The following is a 12,441-nucleotide window of genomic DNA, read 5'->3' on the forward strand; positions in this document are numbered from 1 at the left end:
GCTAATGCCAAAGAAAGGGTGGCTGAAGCCACCCTTAAATAGGTCTAACGACGCTTATGGTGAGATCCAGTAGACAGCTAGAGCTGATACTAGAGCTTCACTTAGGGACAGGAAGATAGAGGCCCAGCTTGGATAACACAGGTTGCATAAACCTGTCCATGATAAGCAAGCATGAAGCGACAGTGGAGACGAAAAACACCCCATTGGAGAGAAACCTCTGGCTGAACCAGGCTCAACATGGCGGCCTTCGACCGGTTGAAATGAGACGTGGAATGCAGTAAGAGTCCGGGGGGGATTACTCACTGATAGCGATGAAGTAGAAGAAGCACCTTGGAAAAGTCAGATGAAGCTTTAGCTACGATGGTGGAGAAGGGGAAGGAAGTGGGTTGAATCAGGGGCATCTGAATCAAAGTCAGACATAGTGCAAACACTGCCTGCGCTTCGGATGGAGTTGTGGATTTGGAGACCTTTTAAGAGGAACTCTTGATGCTGATTGGGCTTCATGGAGGTGTGGTTCAAAGCTGATTGGCTTGTGTCAGAGGCGGTTTGAGGGTAAATAATCAGCTTCTTTAGTTGAACTTCTGCCTAGGCTTTGTAAAGAAGTGGACCCTGCTAGAATAAACGACATGAAACCAACTACTAAGTCATCAAAGTACTTGCTGTGAATAAAAGAAAAGCCTAAGGACTTAAAGCCCAGATCTTGATCTCTCTGGACTTTTCTATAAGTGATTATGAAGACCAAAAAGACTAAAAAGAGCATATTTTTCATTAATTTTAAACAAAAGCATATAGCACTTGCTTTTGAAAGTGGGGGTATCCTACATATGTTTAGTTGAATTATTTGTTTCTTTTTTGTTGCTGTTTTTTGTTGTTTAAGTCCAATAAATTCTTATCCAGATGACTTAAAAATGAGCTTAGAGACCAGTATGTGAACATTTCATATTAACTCACTGAATAATCTATGGGGGTGTTTATTTTTTCACATGACCATACGTTAAATAAGATATTTTGGAGCGTTTGGATATCTATGTATATAGCATCTTTATTAAGCAGCAGCCACAACATGCTTTACAGGGAAAATACAATTAAAGGAAATCTCTATATTGTCTGTGATGGAGAGAAAATGGTATTTGAAATCATTTATTTCAGTTAGGGGATGAAGTTTTGAACTAATTTAATAGTGTTTTAAAATGTTCAGATGAAAACTTTACAGGCACTTTGAAAGACCAGAGAGAAAGGATAAAATAAGTTGGAAATGGTGTCATTTGCCTCAGTTTGCACATGTAGGCAGACCCTGAATCAGGAACCGGTGCCTTATGGCTCTTGATCCACAGTCTTTCCATGAATCAGTGAAAAGCCTCGCTGATTAATAGGCCGACATTTGTGTTAGTTATGATGGATCTGCCGTCCTTTTCATCAAACTATCCTCTATTCATCATCTCTTCAGGGAGGTAAATATCAATGCGGCGTTGCCACATGGCTGCCTGACTGAGGCAAAAAGCTGCAGGAAGCCACTAAAATGTGACACTATTTCAGCAGCCTTTGCTGTTTTGTGTCGGCGAATGAGCCTAGATAGACTTGCAAAGCAATTTCCCGATAATTGCCTAAGAAGATAAAGAGATGTTAAGGGAGGAAATGGGTTTCAGAGTGGAAAAAGACAACAGAGAAAATGCTTTTGTAATGGAAGAAAGAATGTTTTATGTTTTTACCAGATAGCAGTGATTCAGTCACAGGGATAAATTGCAGCCATTTGAATATCTTTTCATCATTTTGTGAGAATAGAGAATTAAACCATGAATCTTCTCATAATGTTTGAAAATCAATATGCGCTCACTTCTCTGAACTCACTAGATTTGTTACTTTATCCTCTTATGACATGCAGCACTGCTGAAAGTCAAACTATCCTGTTTGGTAGGTAAACACAGAAAAACAAAGACAGAGGGCAGAGGGCATTGTCTTGTATCTAGACATCTGTGGGATCAGTAATCCTGCTGATGAGCAGCACAAGCCCAGTCAGATGATCATAAATGATTAGTATAAACGGTCGGTCAAAGGTGATCCTTTGGGGAACACTGAAATCAAGCGGAACGTCCATTTTAGCCATCTCTCTAGAACCGGACTCTTCCACCTCCAGCATGACCTCATGAAGAGCCTGGAAGCAAAGCAACACAAAGTGCATCTCTTTAATAGTGTGAGTTTATCATAACATATTTCAATTCCATGATGAACTCTCCTGCACCTCATGGAGCTTCAGTTTCCTCATCTCTTGTGTCCAGGAGACGTTGCCTGCATGCAAGGAAAGCGACGAAATCCCAGCCTTTCTCAGGATACTCTCCAAATTATACGATTTTCTCAGCTGGAACTTTGGAAAACGGATCTCTGCCCTCCTGTGAAAACAACAATCAAAGTGTTAATGGATCCGCCGGTAGAGGTCTTGTTACAAGTCGTGCAAGTGGTACTGATTGCTTTAACAGGCTTATGCAGAGAGAAGAGTAATTAATGCTCATTTAAAATGGTCTCGGCTTCATTCATCATGCCTTTGGGGGGGCAGACAACTGACTCCTTGAGACTAAAGTAGAAATTTCACCCACTTCAACTGCTGAGATGAAAGAGCTGTGTTTATTTTTTCAGCATGTTACTGGTAGCACTAGAAATATAAGGGATGTTGAGGCTACTGAGACCCTTCTGGTGGTTAAGTGACGCAGCAAATTAAATCACCAGGAGATTTACAAGTACAAATTATGCTACTTTCATACCCTTTGTCTTCTATGACATGTTCAAAAGTCCAAAAACTGGTTTTCTAATAACTAAATTAAGAGGGTATTGTAGAAAATCAAGTCCTTTCAAGTCTGGAAATTAAAATGTGTCTGGGAAGCTTGTTCTGACGAGTTATTCTCTCTTTTATGATATTTTATTCACATTTAAGAATCAACTGGCCTTTTGCGAATGAAGTCTGAATTTTAAAGGAGGTCAAGATAGCTGGTAATTAAACTAATAAGAAAATGGGTCATGACATAATTTTCACTTGCAGTTCCAAGCTTCCAAAGTGAAAAGGTGAGATATCCTTTATAAATGCATTCAGCTCCGACTGGGAGGAGATTAAGTAATATTATTCAGCCATTGCTGTGAGATTTGAATCAAATATGTCTCATTTCAACATCCTGGAGAGAAATATCAGCTGTGCTGCTTCCATCAACACCTTTGTTTATAGATGTTTGAGATCGGCCTGTTTTCCAGTGTAGTCCTGTTTCTCTGACTGTGACTGGCTGGATGTGCTCTCTTCATCCTCTGACATGGGACATGATTCGGAGCTTGTCTGCCTGGCTGTGTGTTTCCTGGACGGGGCCGCCTTTTACAGCTGCTTTTTGTATCTCTGCTTCTGTCTCCTTGAACCCCAGTCAGCCTCGGCAGATGGCCGCTCACACCTGGTTCTGCTGGAGGTTTCTTCCTGTTAAAAGGGAGTTTTTCCTCTCCACTTCACTGTCACATGTCGCAAGCATGCTCAGTGTGAGGGATTGCCTTCGAGTCAATGAGTTGATGCAATCAACTGGTTTTCTCTAGATAGAACACTTTGAATTAATCTGACTGTATGATCTGGTGAACTGTAAAGTGCTTTGAGATGACATGTGTTGTGAATTGGCGCTATATAAATAAACTGAATTAAATTGAATTTCTTTAACTGTGGAGAACCTGTGAATGCATAATTACAGAGGAATAAAGGTTGATTTTTGGCTTGACCCAATTTAGCATCACCTCTCCACACAGCCTGAATCTTCAACATTTGCGCCTAGGAAAATAAGTAAATAAGAAGAAATATGATCCAAGGGGGAGTGTTGGCCTAGTGGTCAGAGCAGTGCGCTTGTGCTCTGAGAAGGTTACAAGTACCTGGTTTGATCCCCGCAGCCTCCGCTCTGGGTTCCTGACCAAGACCCCTAACCCCACACTGCTCCCCTGAGCACCGCACAATGGCAGCCCACTGCTCCCCAAGGGGATGGGTTAAATGCAGAGGTACATTTCTCCAGTGTGAGATTAATAACGTTCAACAGCTTTCTACTTGTACTGTTGTGTAAGATCACAGTCTGTGCCCTACACTCACCCATAGAGTCAGGCAGAGTAATAGGTACAGAGGGGGAAGCTGCAGAGAGAATATAATGCTGCAAATGCTGTGTCGCTAATATTCTGCATACAGTCACATGAGTCTTATAGTAACACTGAACACATTATCCCATGCAATATGTTTATATCAAGTAGAATAATAAAGCAGTTTAGACTCAGCCATTATTTGTTGCTATTTATCTGAAAAAATGGAAAAAATCAACAATGAAGCAAATAGTTTTCTATAAAATCAGCTGAGTCACTTCCTATTTTGTATCCTAATATCTCGTACATAAGTAGTTTATAAAACTTTTCCTTTTCGTTAAAACTATAGATAGCGTATTCAGTGTATGCAACTCTAAAGTATGAAACGAGCAGAAACTGTTTATGAAAAACAGCAGACAGGAATGAAAAACTGCATCTCCAAGAGGGTTGATAAAGTAACCCAACAATCCTTTCAGTAACTTATTGAATTCCTCTTTTTTTCATTTTTTTATTTTCTCAGAACTACATTCCTGTCTGTGAAATCAGTTGCTTCTGCTGATGTTGGCCTTTCCCCTCTTCCTTCTCTAACAATACAGGAACAATAAAAAGAAAAAAACCCTAAAAACTTCTTGGATGTTTTATGTGTCCTTGGCAGAAACATACGCTAATATATATAACAAATAAATGTATTTAAAAACAAAAATGTAATTGCAGGCGTGTGGGGAGTGGGCATAGGGCATAGAGCTTGGAATCCTGAGGTTCTGAGTTTGAGCCCCACTCCCACAGACTGCCACTCTGGCTCTGTGAGCAAATACCCTTAACCCCACACTGCTCCGCTGGCCCTGCACAATGGCAGCCCACTGCTCCCCAAGGGGATAGGTTAAATGCAGAGGTAAATTTCTCTAATGTGAGATTAATAAAGTTCAATTATTATTATCATCAAAGCCCCCTAGCATCGTTAGGCCTTGTGTGTTTGCATTTTGCACAGCTTATACGACGGCTTTTTACAAGCAGTTTAGAGCATTATAGTGAGATCAATAATAAATGGTTTTGATTTTGTTTTATTTTGGAAAATAAGTCTAAAAAGAGCTGCACTTGTCTTCACTCACTTCACCTTAATGCAATTAAATAAAAACCAGAGTACACAACAGTTGGACTAACCATCTTTAGAGAGAAACATAGTGCTGGCAGCATCATGCTGTGGGAATGCTTTTCATCAGAAGGGACTGGAATGCTTTTGGAAGTTAAAGGGGAAAGTGTTGGAGCTAAATGCAGGGCAATCCTGGCAGAGAATTCTGAGACAACAAAAAGAAACTAGAAACACTGCTCTCTACAGGTGCTGGTCATAAAATTAGAATATCATGAAAAAGTAGATTGATTTCAGTAATTCCATTTAAAAAGTGAAACTTGTATATTATATTCATACATTACATACAAACTCATATATTTCAGATGTTTATTTTGTTTAATTTTGATGATTACAAATGACAACAAATGAAAATCTCAAATTCATCATATCAGAAAATTAGAATATTACTGAAGACCAATAAAAACAAAGGATTTATAGAAATGTTGGCCAACTGAAAAGTATGAACATGAAAAGTATGAGCATGTACAGCACTCAGTATTTAGTTGGGCCTCCTTTGGCCTGTATTACTGCAGCAATGCGGCGTGGCATGGAGTCGATCAGTCTGTGGCACTGCTCAGGTGTTATGATAGCCCAGGTTGCTCTAATAGTGGCTTTTAGCTCTTCTGAATTGTTGGGTCTGGTGTATTGCATCTTCTTCTTCACAATACCCCATAGATTTTCTATGGGGTTAAGGTCAGGAGAGTTTGCTGGCCAATTAAGAACAGGGATACCATGGTCCTTCAACCAGGTACTGGTAGCTTTGGCACTGTGTGCAGGTGCCAAGTCCTGTTGGAAAATGAAATCTGCATCTCCAAAAAGTTGGTCAGCTGCAGGAAGCATGAAGTGCTCTAAAACTTCCTGGTATGTGGCTGCGTTGACCCTGGACCTCAGAAAACACAATGGACCAACACCAGCAGATGACATGGCACCCCAAACCATCACTGACTGTGGAAACTTTACACTGGACTTCAAGCAACGTGGATGAAGTGCCTCTCTTCTTTTCCTCCAGACTCTGGGACCTTGATTTCCAAAGGAAATGCAAAATTTACTTTCATCAGAGAACATGACTTTGGACCACTCACCAGCAGTCCAGTCCTGTTTCTCTTTAGCCCAGGCAAGACGCTTCTGACGCTGTCTGTGGTTCAAGAGTGGCTTGACACAAGGAATGCGACAGCAGAAACCCATGTCTTTCATACGTCTGTGTGTGGTGGTTCTTGAAGCACTCACTCCAGCTGCAGTCCACTCTTTGTGAATCTCCCCCACATTTTTGAATGGGTTTTGTTTCACAATCCTCTCCAGGGTGCGGTTATCTCTCTTGCTTGTACACTTTTTTCGACCACATCTTTTCCTTCCCTTCGCCTCTCTATTAATGTGCTTGGACACTGAGCTCTGTGAACAGCCAGCCTCTTTAGCGATGACCTTTTGTGTCTTGCCCTCCTTGTGCAAGGTGTCGATGGTCGTCTTTTGGACAACTGTCAAGTCAGCAGTCTTCCCCATGATTGTGTAGCCTATAGAACTAGACTGAAAGACCATTTAAAGGCTTTTGCAGGTGGTTTGAGTTAATTAGCTGATTAGAGTGTGGCACCAGGGGCCATCAATTTTGAACCTTTTCACAATATTCTAATTTTCTGATATGATGAATTTGAGATTTTCATTTGTTGTCATTTGTAATCATCAAAATTAAACAAAATAAACATCTGAAATATATGAGTTTGTATGTAATGTATGAATATAATATACAAGTTTCACTTTTTAAATGGAATTACTGAAATCAATCTACTTTTTCATGATATTCTAATTTTATGACCAGCACCTGTAAATACAGTGAGATAGAGAAATAAGAAATTTACTGTAAAATTAACCAAATCATTCTCAGTTATCACCTGGAATAAAAATAACATTCCCTATAAACAATTACAAACGTTCTCTCAACAACGCCTTTATCAAGTTGTTCTCCTTTGGAACCTAGAGGTACGCTGCTGAACTACTTCGGTGTCGTGTAAAGACTGTGTTTACTTCCTGGTTTCTGAGCCAATCATGCGAGAGTTCCTAGGTGTTGCAAAAACAGAGCACAGCATTTGTTGGCAAAAGAGCAACAGCCTGCAAACATGGAAGCCGGCAAGAGAAGATTACCCAAAACTAGCCTCAACAATACTTAAGAAGCCTCAGCCTCCCTCAGAAGTATTCCAGCCATATTACTTTCACTCATCATGAATCCAGCTGCGTTACATCCTCATATATCTTGACTGGATAACACTGTTCCAGTTTGAAACTCTAGATGTAATTATGATTGCTCCTTTAAAGCATTGTGATGTGTTAGAATAGCTGAGTGAGAATCCGTACCATTAGCCAACTCACAATCTGCAGCAAGACATCAAAGTTGATCTTAACAGATGCTTCCCATTAGATCTAGCTGATGAGAGCAGAGAACTGACTTTTTCATCTTTAGATCTCTGTTGCTAGAAGGTAAATACCACTTACAGACTAAAATTGGCTCCACAAAGTATTGCCACAAAACTTTGAAAGGCAAAAGCCATTCTTCTTTCTCCTCAGAACCAGGCATTACCCCCACCCCCGGCCCCGATCTGACCCGCGGCCCGCTGCACCTACCCTGGCTTCAAGTTGCTGAGCCAAAACCTCATGCGGTTGTCAGAGAGGCAGTCCTCCAGCGGCTGAATCCCCCCTTTAGGCAGCAGGAGCAGCGAGGACAGCCGCTCTGTGAAGGCCAGCCGCACCACGGTGGCTGAGCAGTTGGTGTCGTACAGCATCATCACCTCAGAGGAGTCGTCCAGGAACATCATATCAACCTCCACAGAGGTCGTAGCGTTGAGCTGGAAGCTCCGCAGCACTGTGTGGCGCCTTTCAAAAGGCTGCAGACCTGATTTATGGTTAATTAATAGGAAGAGCACGTTATGGATGAAATATGACAGTAAAATGGCAAAGGCAGAAGTTGCAGACCTATAAAAACATCCTGCTGTGTAGATTTATGACCACCAAATGTTATAGGAGGACATAAAAACAAGAGCTAATGAGAAAGCAGATGCTCCGTTGTTCTTTGTTCTTGCACACAGATACAATAAAGATAAATTATCATACTTACTAACCATTATGTAATTTGTGTCAGAATCCTTTTGTTAACGTTTCCCTGAATTGTCTTTAAAATGGGTTTTCTCTTCTGTTTGAGGGATTTATACACATTTCAATAAAAGCAAGTTACTTTCCTTATTCAGTTTAAAATGTGAAACTCCAACATAGGAGCATTACACACAGAGTAAGCATTCATTTGGGTGATTCTGTTGATTCTGGCTCACATGAAGTGAAATGAAGACACTCTGAATAATATTAGAAAGTTTTAAGAAGTTAGGTTTTTTATAGGGCTGCAAGTAACGATTAATCCATGTTGATAAGTTTCTTGATTAATAGATTAACAATCGGATAGCCAAAGATTCCTTAAAGAAGATTTTTCATGAGATTAAACCAGGTGAAACTAAAACTTTTCCATTTGAGGAGTCCTGGATAGAGCATAATGCCAGATAAAAAAAAAGTTGTTATCTTAAATGCAAATTGTTCATACATTTTTGTTCACAATTTTGTATAATTACTGCTCTAAGTGGGGTCACTCTGTCAGCTAAAGGAATGTTTTACAGTCTCTAGACCCCAATTAATGCTTAATCAATTAATAAATTAGTTGACGATCATTTCAATATGTAATTAATCGCCATTAATACGATAAAAAGTTTAAGCCCTAGTTTCATTTTACATAAAGAAACACCATGCACAGTACTTTACAGACGTGTAAATTTTGAGGCTATCTAATGGATGAATTACAGCATCCACACAGAGCAGCATTAGGAAGATGTGGTTCTTTGAGGAGCACAGTCATGTAATGGTCATTGGTCAGCAAACTGTGGTATGAAGTGGTTCTGTTAGATGGCTGAGCTGAGTTTTGATTTGAGAAAACACTGCAGACCAACATTATTAGATGACCAAGCTCTGCAAATCATCAATGTTAACTTCAAATTGGATCTAAAGCAGCTTGGATTCTTTCTCCAGTCTCTGGAGATTTGATTATCAAAGTGAACTCCGAGTTTCCTGTTTTGTTTGAAAACAAGATCCTGCATGGCTGAGCAACTACCCATTCCTTTTTCTTCTTTGCTTTAGATGACATATGGCATTGTTTTCTGTTTAGGAGAGGGTTAACACAAGCTGGATCTTGCATTTCCGACTCATAAATCCTCTCAAACTCTTCGAACAGCTTTATTTTACTGTCCATTTGAGGCAGAACTGTTTCCTTCCACTAAATTTTCCATAAATATATATATAAAGACCATATGTCTCTGGCAAAGACAGCTTGTGTCAATAAGTGTCTGCTGGACAACAATCAAGTCCACAGCTTTTTCTCCCTTATTTGAGGCCATAAATTGAAATTAAATCTCCCTATTAGAGACTCCTTTTTTTTGTAATTTTCTAATTTGGTTAAATGTAAGCCATCATCATCAGAACTGATAGAAATGAGTGCTTTAAATAAAACATGCATGTAATCTATAACGAACCCTGCTATTCCTATTATTCCTACAGAACAAGTACAGTAGCTACCTTTAAAATACACAAAACTGTTGAGATTAAGTTTGTCTGAATCTTGCAGATCTGTCATCAATGTCTCAAAGCTGGTGTTCAGCTCGGGTTGCTCAGGATGCTGCAGTTGGGATAAAAAGCCTTCAAAGTCTACAGAGGGTTTCCCATCGACATGAAGGTTGCTCCGTACTAGCAGCTGACTCCTCCCCTCTGCTCCATCATTTACATCAGAATCATTTCCTGCGTCAGCCCCCGATCCATTGCTACCAATAGCAGCTTCAACCACAGCCTCGGATTGCATCTTCTGGTAAACACCTTCACCCCCACCCTCCCTGAGGGTGAGGTTGTGTTGCAGATCTGCTAGAGCTGATAAGGTGGCCTCAAAGCTCTTCTGTGACGTTCTGTCCTCAACACCAAGGACCTGCAGGGCCCGCCTCCGACTCTCCGGATCAGAGGCTCGGCACAGCAGAGCCAGAGCTGATGCCAGCCCCAAAGGTGAGAACAAGACATTGTCCTGCTGCCCTACAGCACTTCTGGCGGTCAGGTCCTGGTATGGTTCAAAGGCCAGGGCCGTGTTGAGGGCTGATATGTTCAGCTGATTCTGCGGAATGGCCTTCACATCCCGTCGTACAGGCCTGGTGAAGAGCTTCTCTGGGTTTTGCAGAGCTGATATGAGTCCCGAGGAGCCACTGAGCAATCCCAGAACAGCAATACAGGCTAGACTACACCACACCGGCATCTTAGCTTCTCCACTCGCAACCCTGGCCCAATTGGGCAAAAGACAGGCCACTCTCCAGCTTTGGGGAAACAGTGTAGGATCGGTGCGGGGGTGGCTGTTGTTGAACGCATATTGATCTCTGGAGTGGAGATTTTGACCTTTGGGCTGATTTGAGCAAATAGTGGCAGCCTGTTTTTATTTTCTCAGAATTACACCAGCAAATAAATGTGCATTTAGCTGGACCCTGAGGACAGGTCACACTCATTCCCTTTGGTACCATTTACCAGTCAGCAGGAATTCTGGACAGTTATGCAAGCAATACATTCCTTTATTTTCATGAACTGTCCCTGCACAAATAGTTTTACTCCATTAGAGCCCATAAAGGTTTAAACATCTTTTCTGTTTATCACAAAATCATTCTAGATTCGATTAGGCAGACATATTTGTTGTTACTCCTGGTAGAGATGTGTAAAAATAAATCTATTCATCCAATTTCTGTGCTGCCCTAACAGTTCATCTAATTTTGTTAGGTGTCAGAGGAAGGCAGTGTGGGAGGAAAGAGAGCAGAACTTATCTCCTCCATCAGCTTGCAGCACTCATTTGACGACACTCTTCCCAAATTAACAATAGAGAATACCAATCATTTTGCACAATGATTTAGCAGCTGTAATAATGGCACAAAATGTAGAGCAAAATTATAAAACTCTTAGACTCTAAAGACTTTTTTGAAGGATTTTCCTTTTACTCAGACCTAACAGGTGAAGTAAACAGGCTTCCTTGTGTGAACGAATTCTAAATTATGAAAGAGCAATGGGGCAGAACTGGGTTTTATTTGGTCTCACCCCAAAACAAAAGTCTGTAGATAGAATATAAAGCCTTTTTTCAGAGATTTGATGAGCTCAGACAAATATGTTTTAAAAAAAGACATAATCTATCCTGATCAAGAGTAAAATCTGCTTTACAGGGTTATTTAAGTTTCAAACAAACATCGACTTTTTGCTCTGCCTGCGTCAGCCTGACCGGTCAGGCTGCAATAAATCAAGATTTTACTAAAACCATACATAGGACGCAAGAAGAAAAAATTCATAAGTGCTGTTTAATAAAAAAAAAAAAGGATTCATTGTAATGCTAGTGTTATTATCTTTAAAAAAAAATTCTAGACAATAATTGCTAGAAAATGGAAAGCAAACTTGCTAATGGTATCAGTAATTTATCCAGAGATTTTAAAGTGACTCTTGATCTATAAGTAGCTGTAATTTAATTTTAAGTTAACTGATCAGGTTTAGATGAAGCAAAAACAGCCAGAATCCAAGGTGGTATAAGCTTGAAGTTATAAACTGCTTAGGTTCACAAGAAAAGTCACAAACCATGAAAAAAAGCCAGAAAGTGAGATTTTATTTAATTTACTGTGAAATCTTCATAACTTTCAGTTGAGCTGTTGCTTTTATCATGAGAAGAAGTCTGTACACTTAAGCTCTGTTGCTAAAAATGTAAAACCTGAGAGAATAGCAGTGAAAATGGTGACATTTATTTCTATAGTGCCGCGGGACACGTTTTTATCCAGCCTGTGTACCTTTGAAGTTAATTCACCGTGTTTCCATCACAACATAGAGATGACAGAGTGTGGCAGAACGTCTCAGAGGAAAAACTGTTTAAATTGCATTGTTTTAAAAAGTCATTAACTCAGCAGCAACTACAATAATGGATGGTCCACCTGAACAGTTCTGGATTTATTATATTGTTTCCACGTGGTGACAAATGAGAGTAGCTCATCAAGTAAAGATGCTGCCTGAGTAACGAAGAGGTTCAGAGTTGGACCCCAGTGGATTCTTATGGCTTCTTTTTTTCAAGTTAGTCATTCAACTAAAACAGGTTTATTTCATGTTCCTTATAAATATGTGACTACAAAACTCATCCCAATATAATACAATATATACAT

General features: G+C 40.1%; 1 protein-coding gene across 1 annotated transcript; it reads right to left on the minus strand.

Moving 5' to 3' along the window:
* Positions 1-1,871: 1,871 nt before the first annotated feature.
* Positions 1,872-10,523, minus strand: LOC107097362 (serine protease inhibitor A3K-like). The gene is made up of 4 exons (XM_015394489.1): positions 9,806-10,523; positions 7,820-8,087; positions 2,240-2,387; positions 1,872-2,152 (listed from the first exon to the last, which is right to left on the minus strand). Exons 1-4 carry the CDS (start codon positions 10,521-10,523, stop codon positions 1,964-1,966), a joined length of 1,323 nt encoding a protein of 440 aa, XP_015249975.1. The 3' UTR covers positions 1,872-1,963.
* Between the last annotated feature and the right edge of the window lie 1,918 nt (positions 10,524-12,441).

The sequence above is a fragment of the Cyprinodon variegatus genome, unplaced genomic scaffold (genome assembly GCF_000732505.1).
Source record: "Cyprinodon variegatus isolate N-32 unplaced genomic scaffold, C_variegatus-1.0 Scaffold689, whole genome shotgun sequence".
NCBI classification, from domain to species: Eukaryota; Metazoa; Chordata; class Actinopteri; order Cyprinodontiformes; family Cyprinodontidae; genus Cyprinodon; species Cyprinodon variegatus.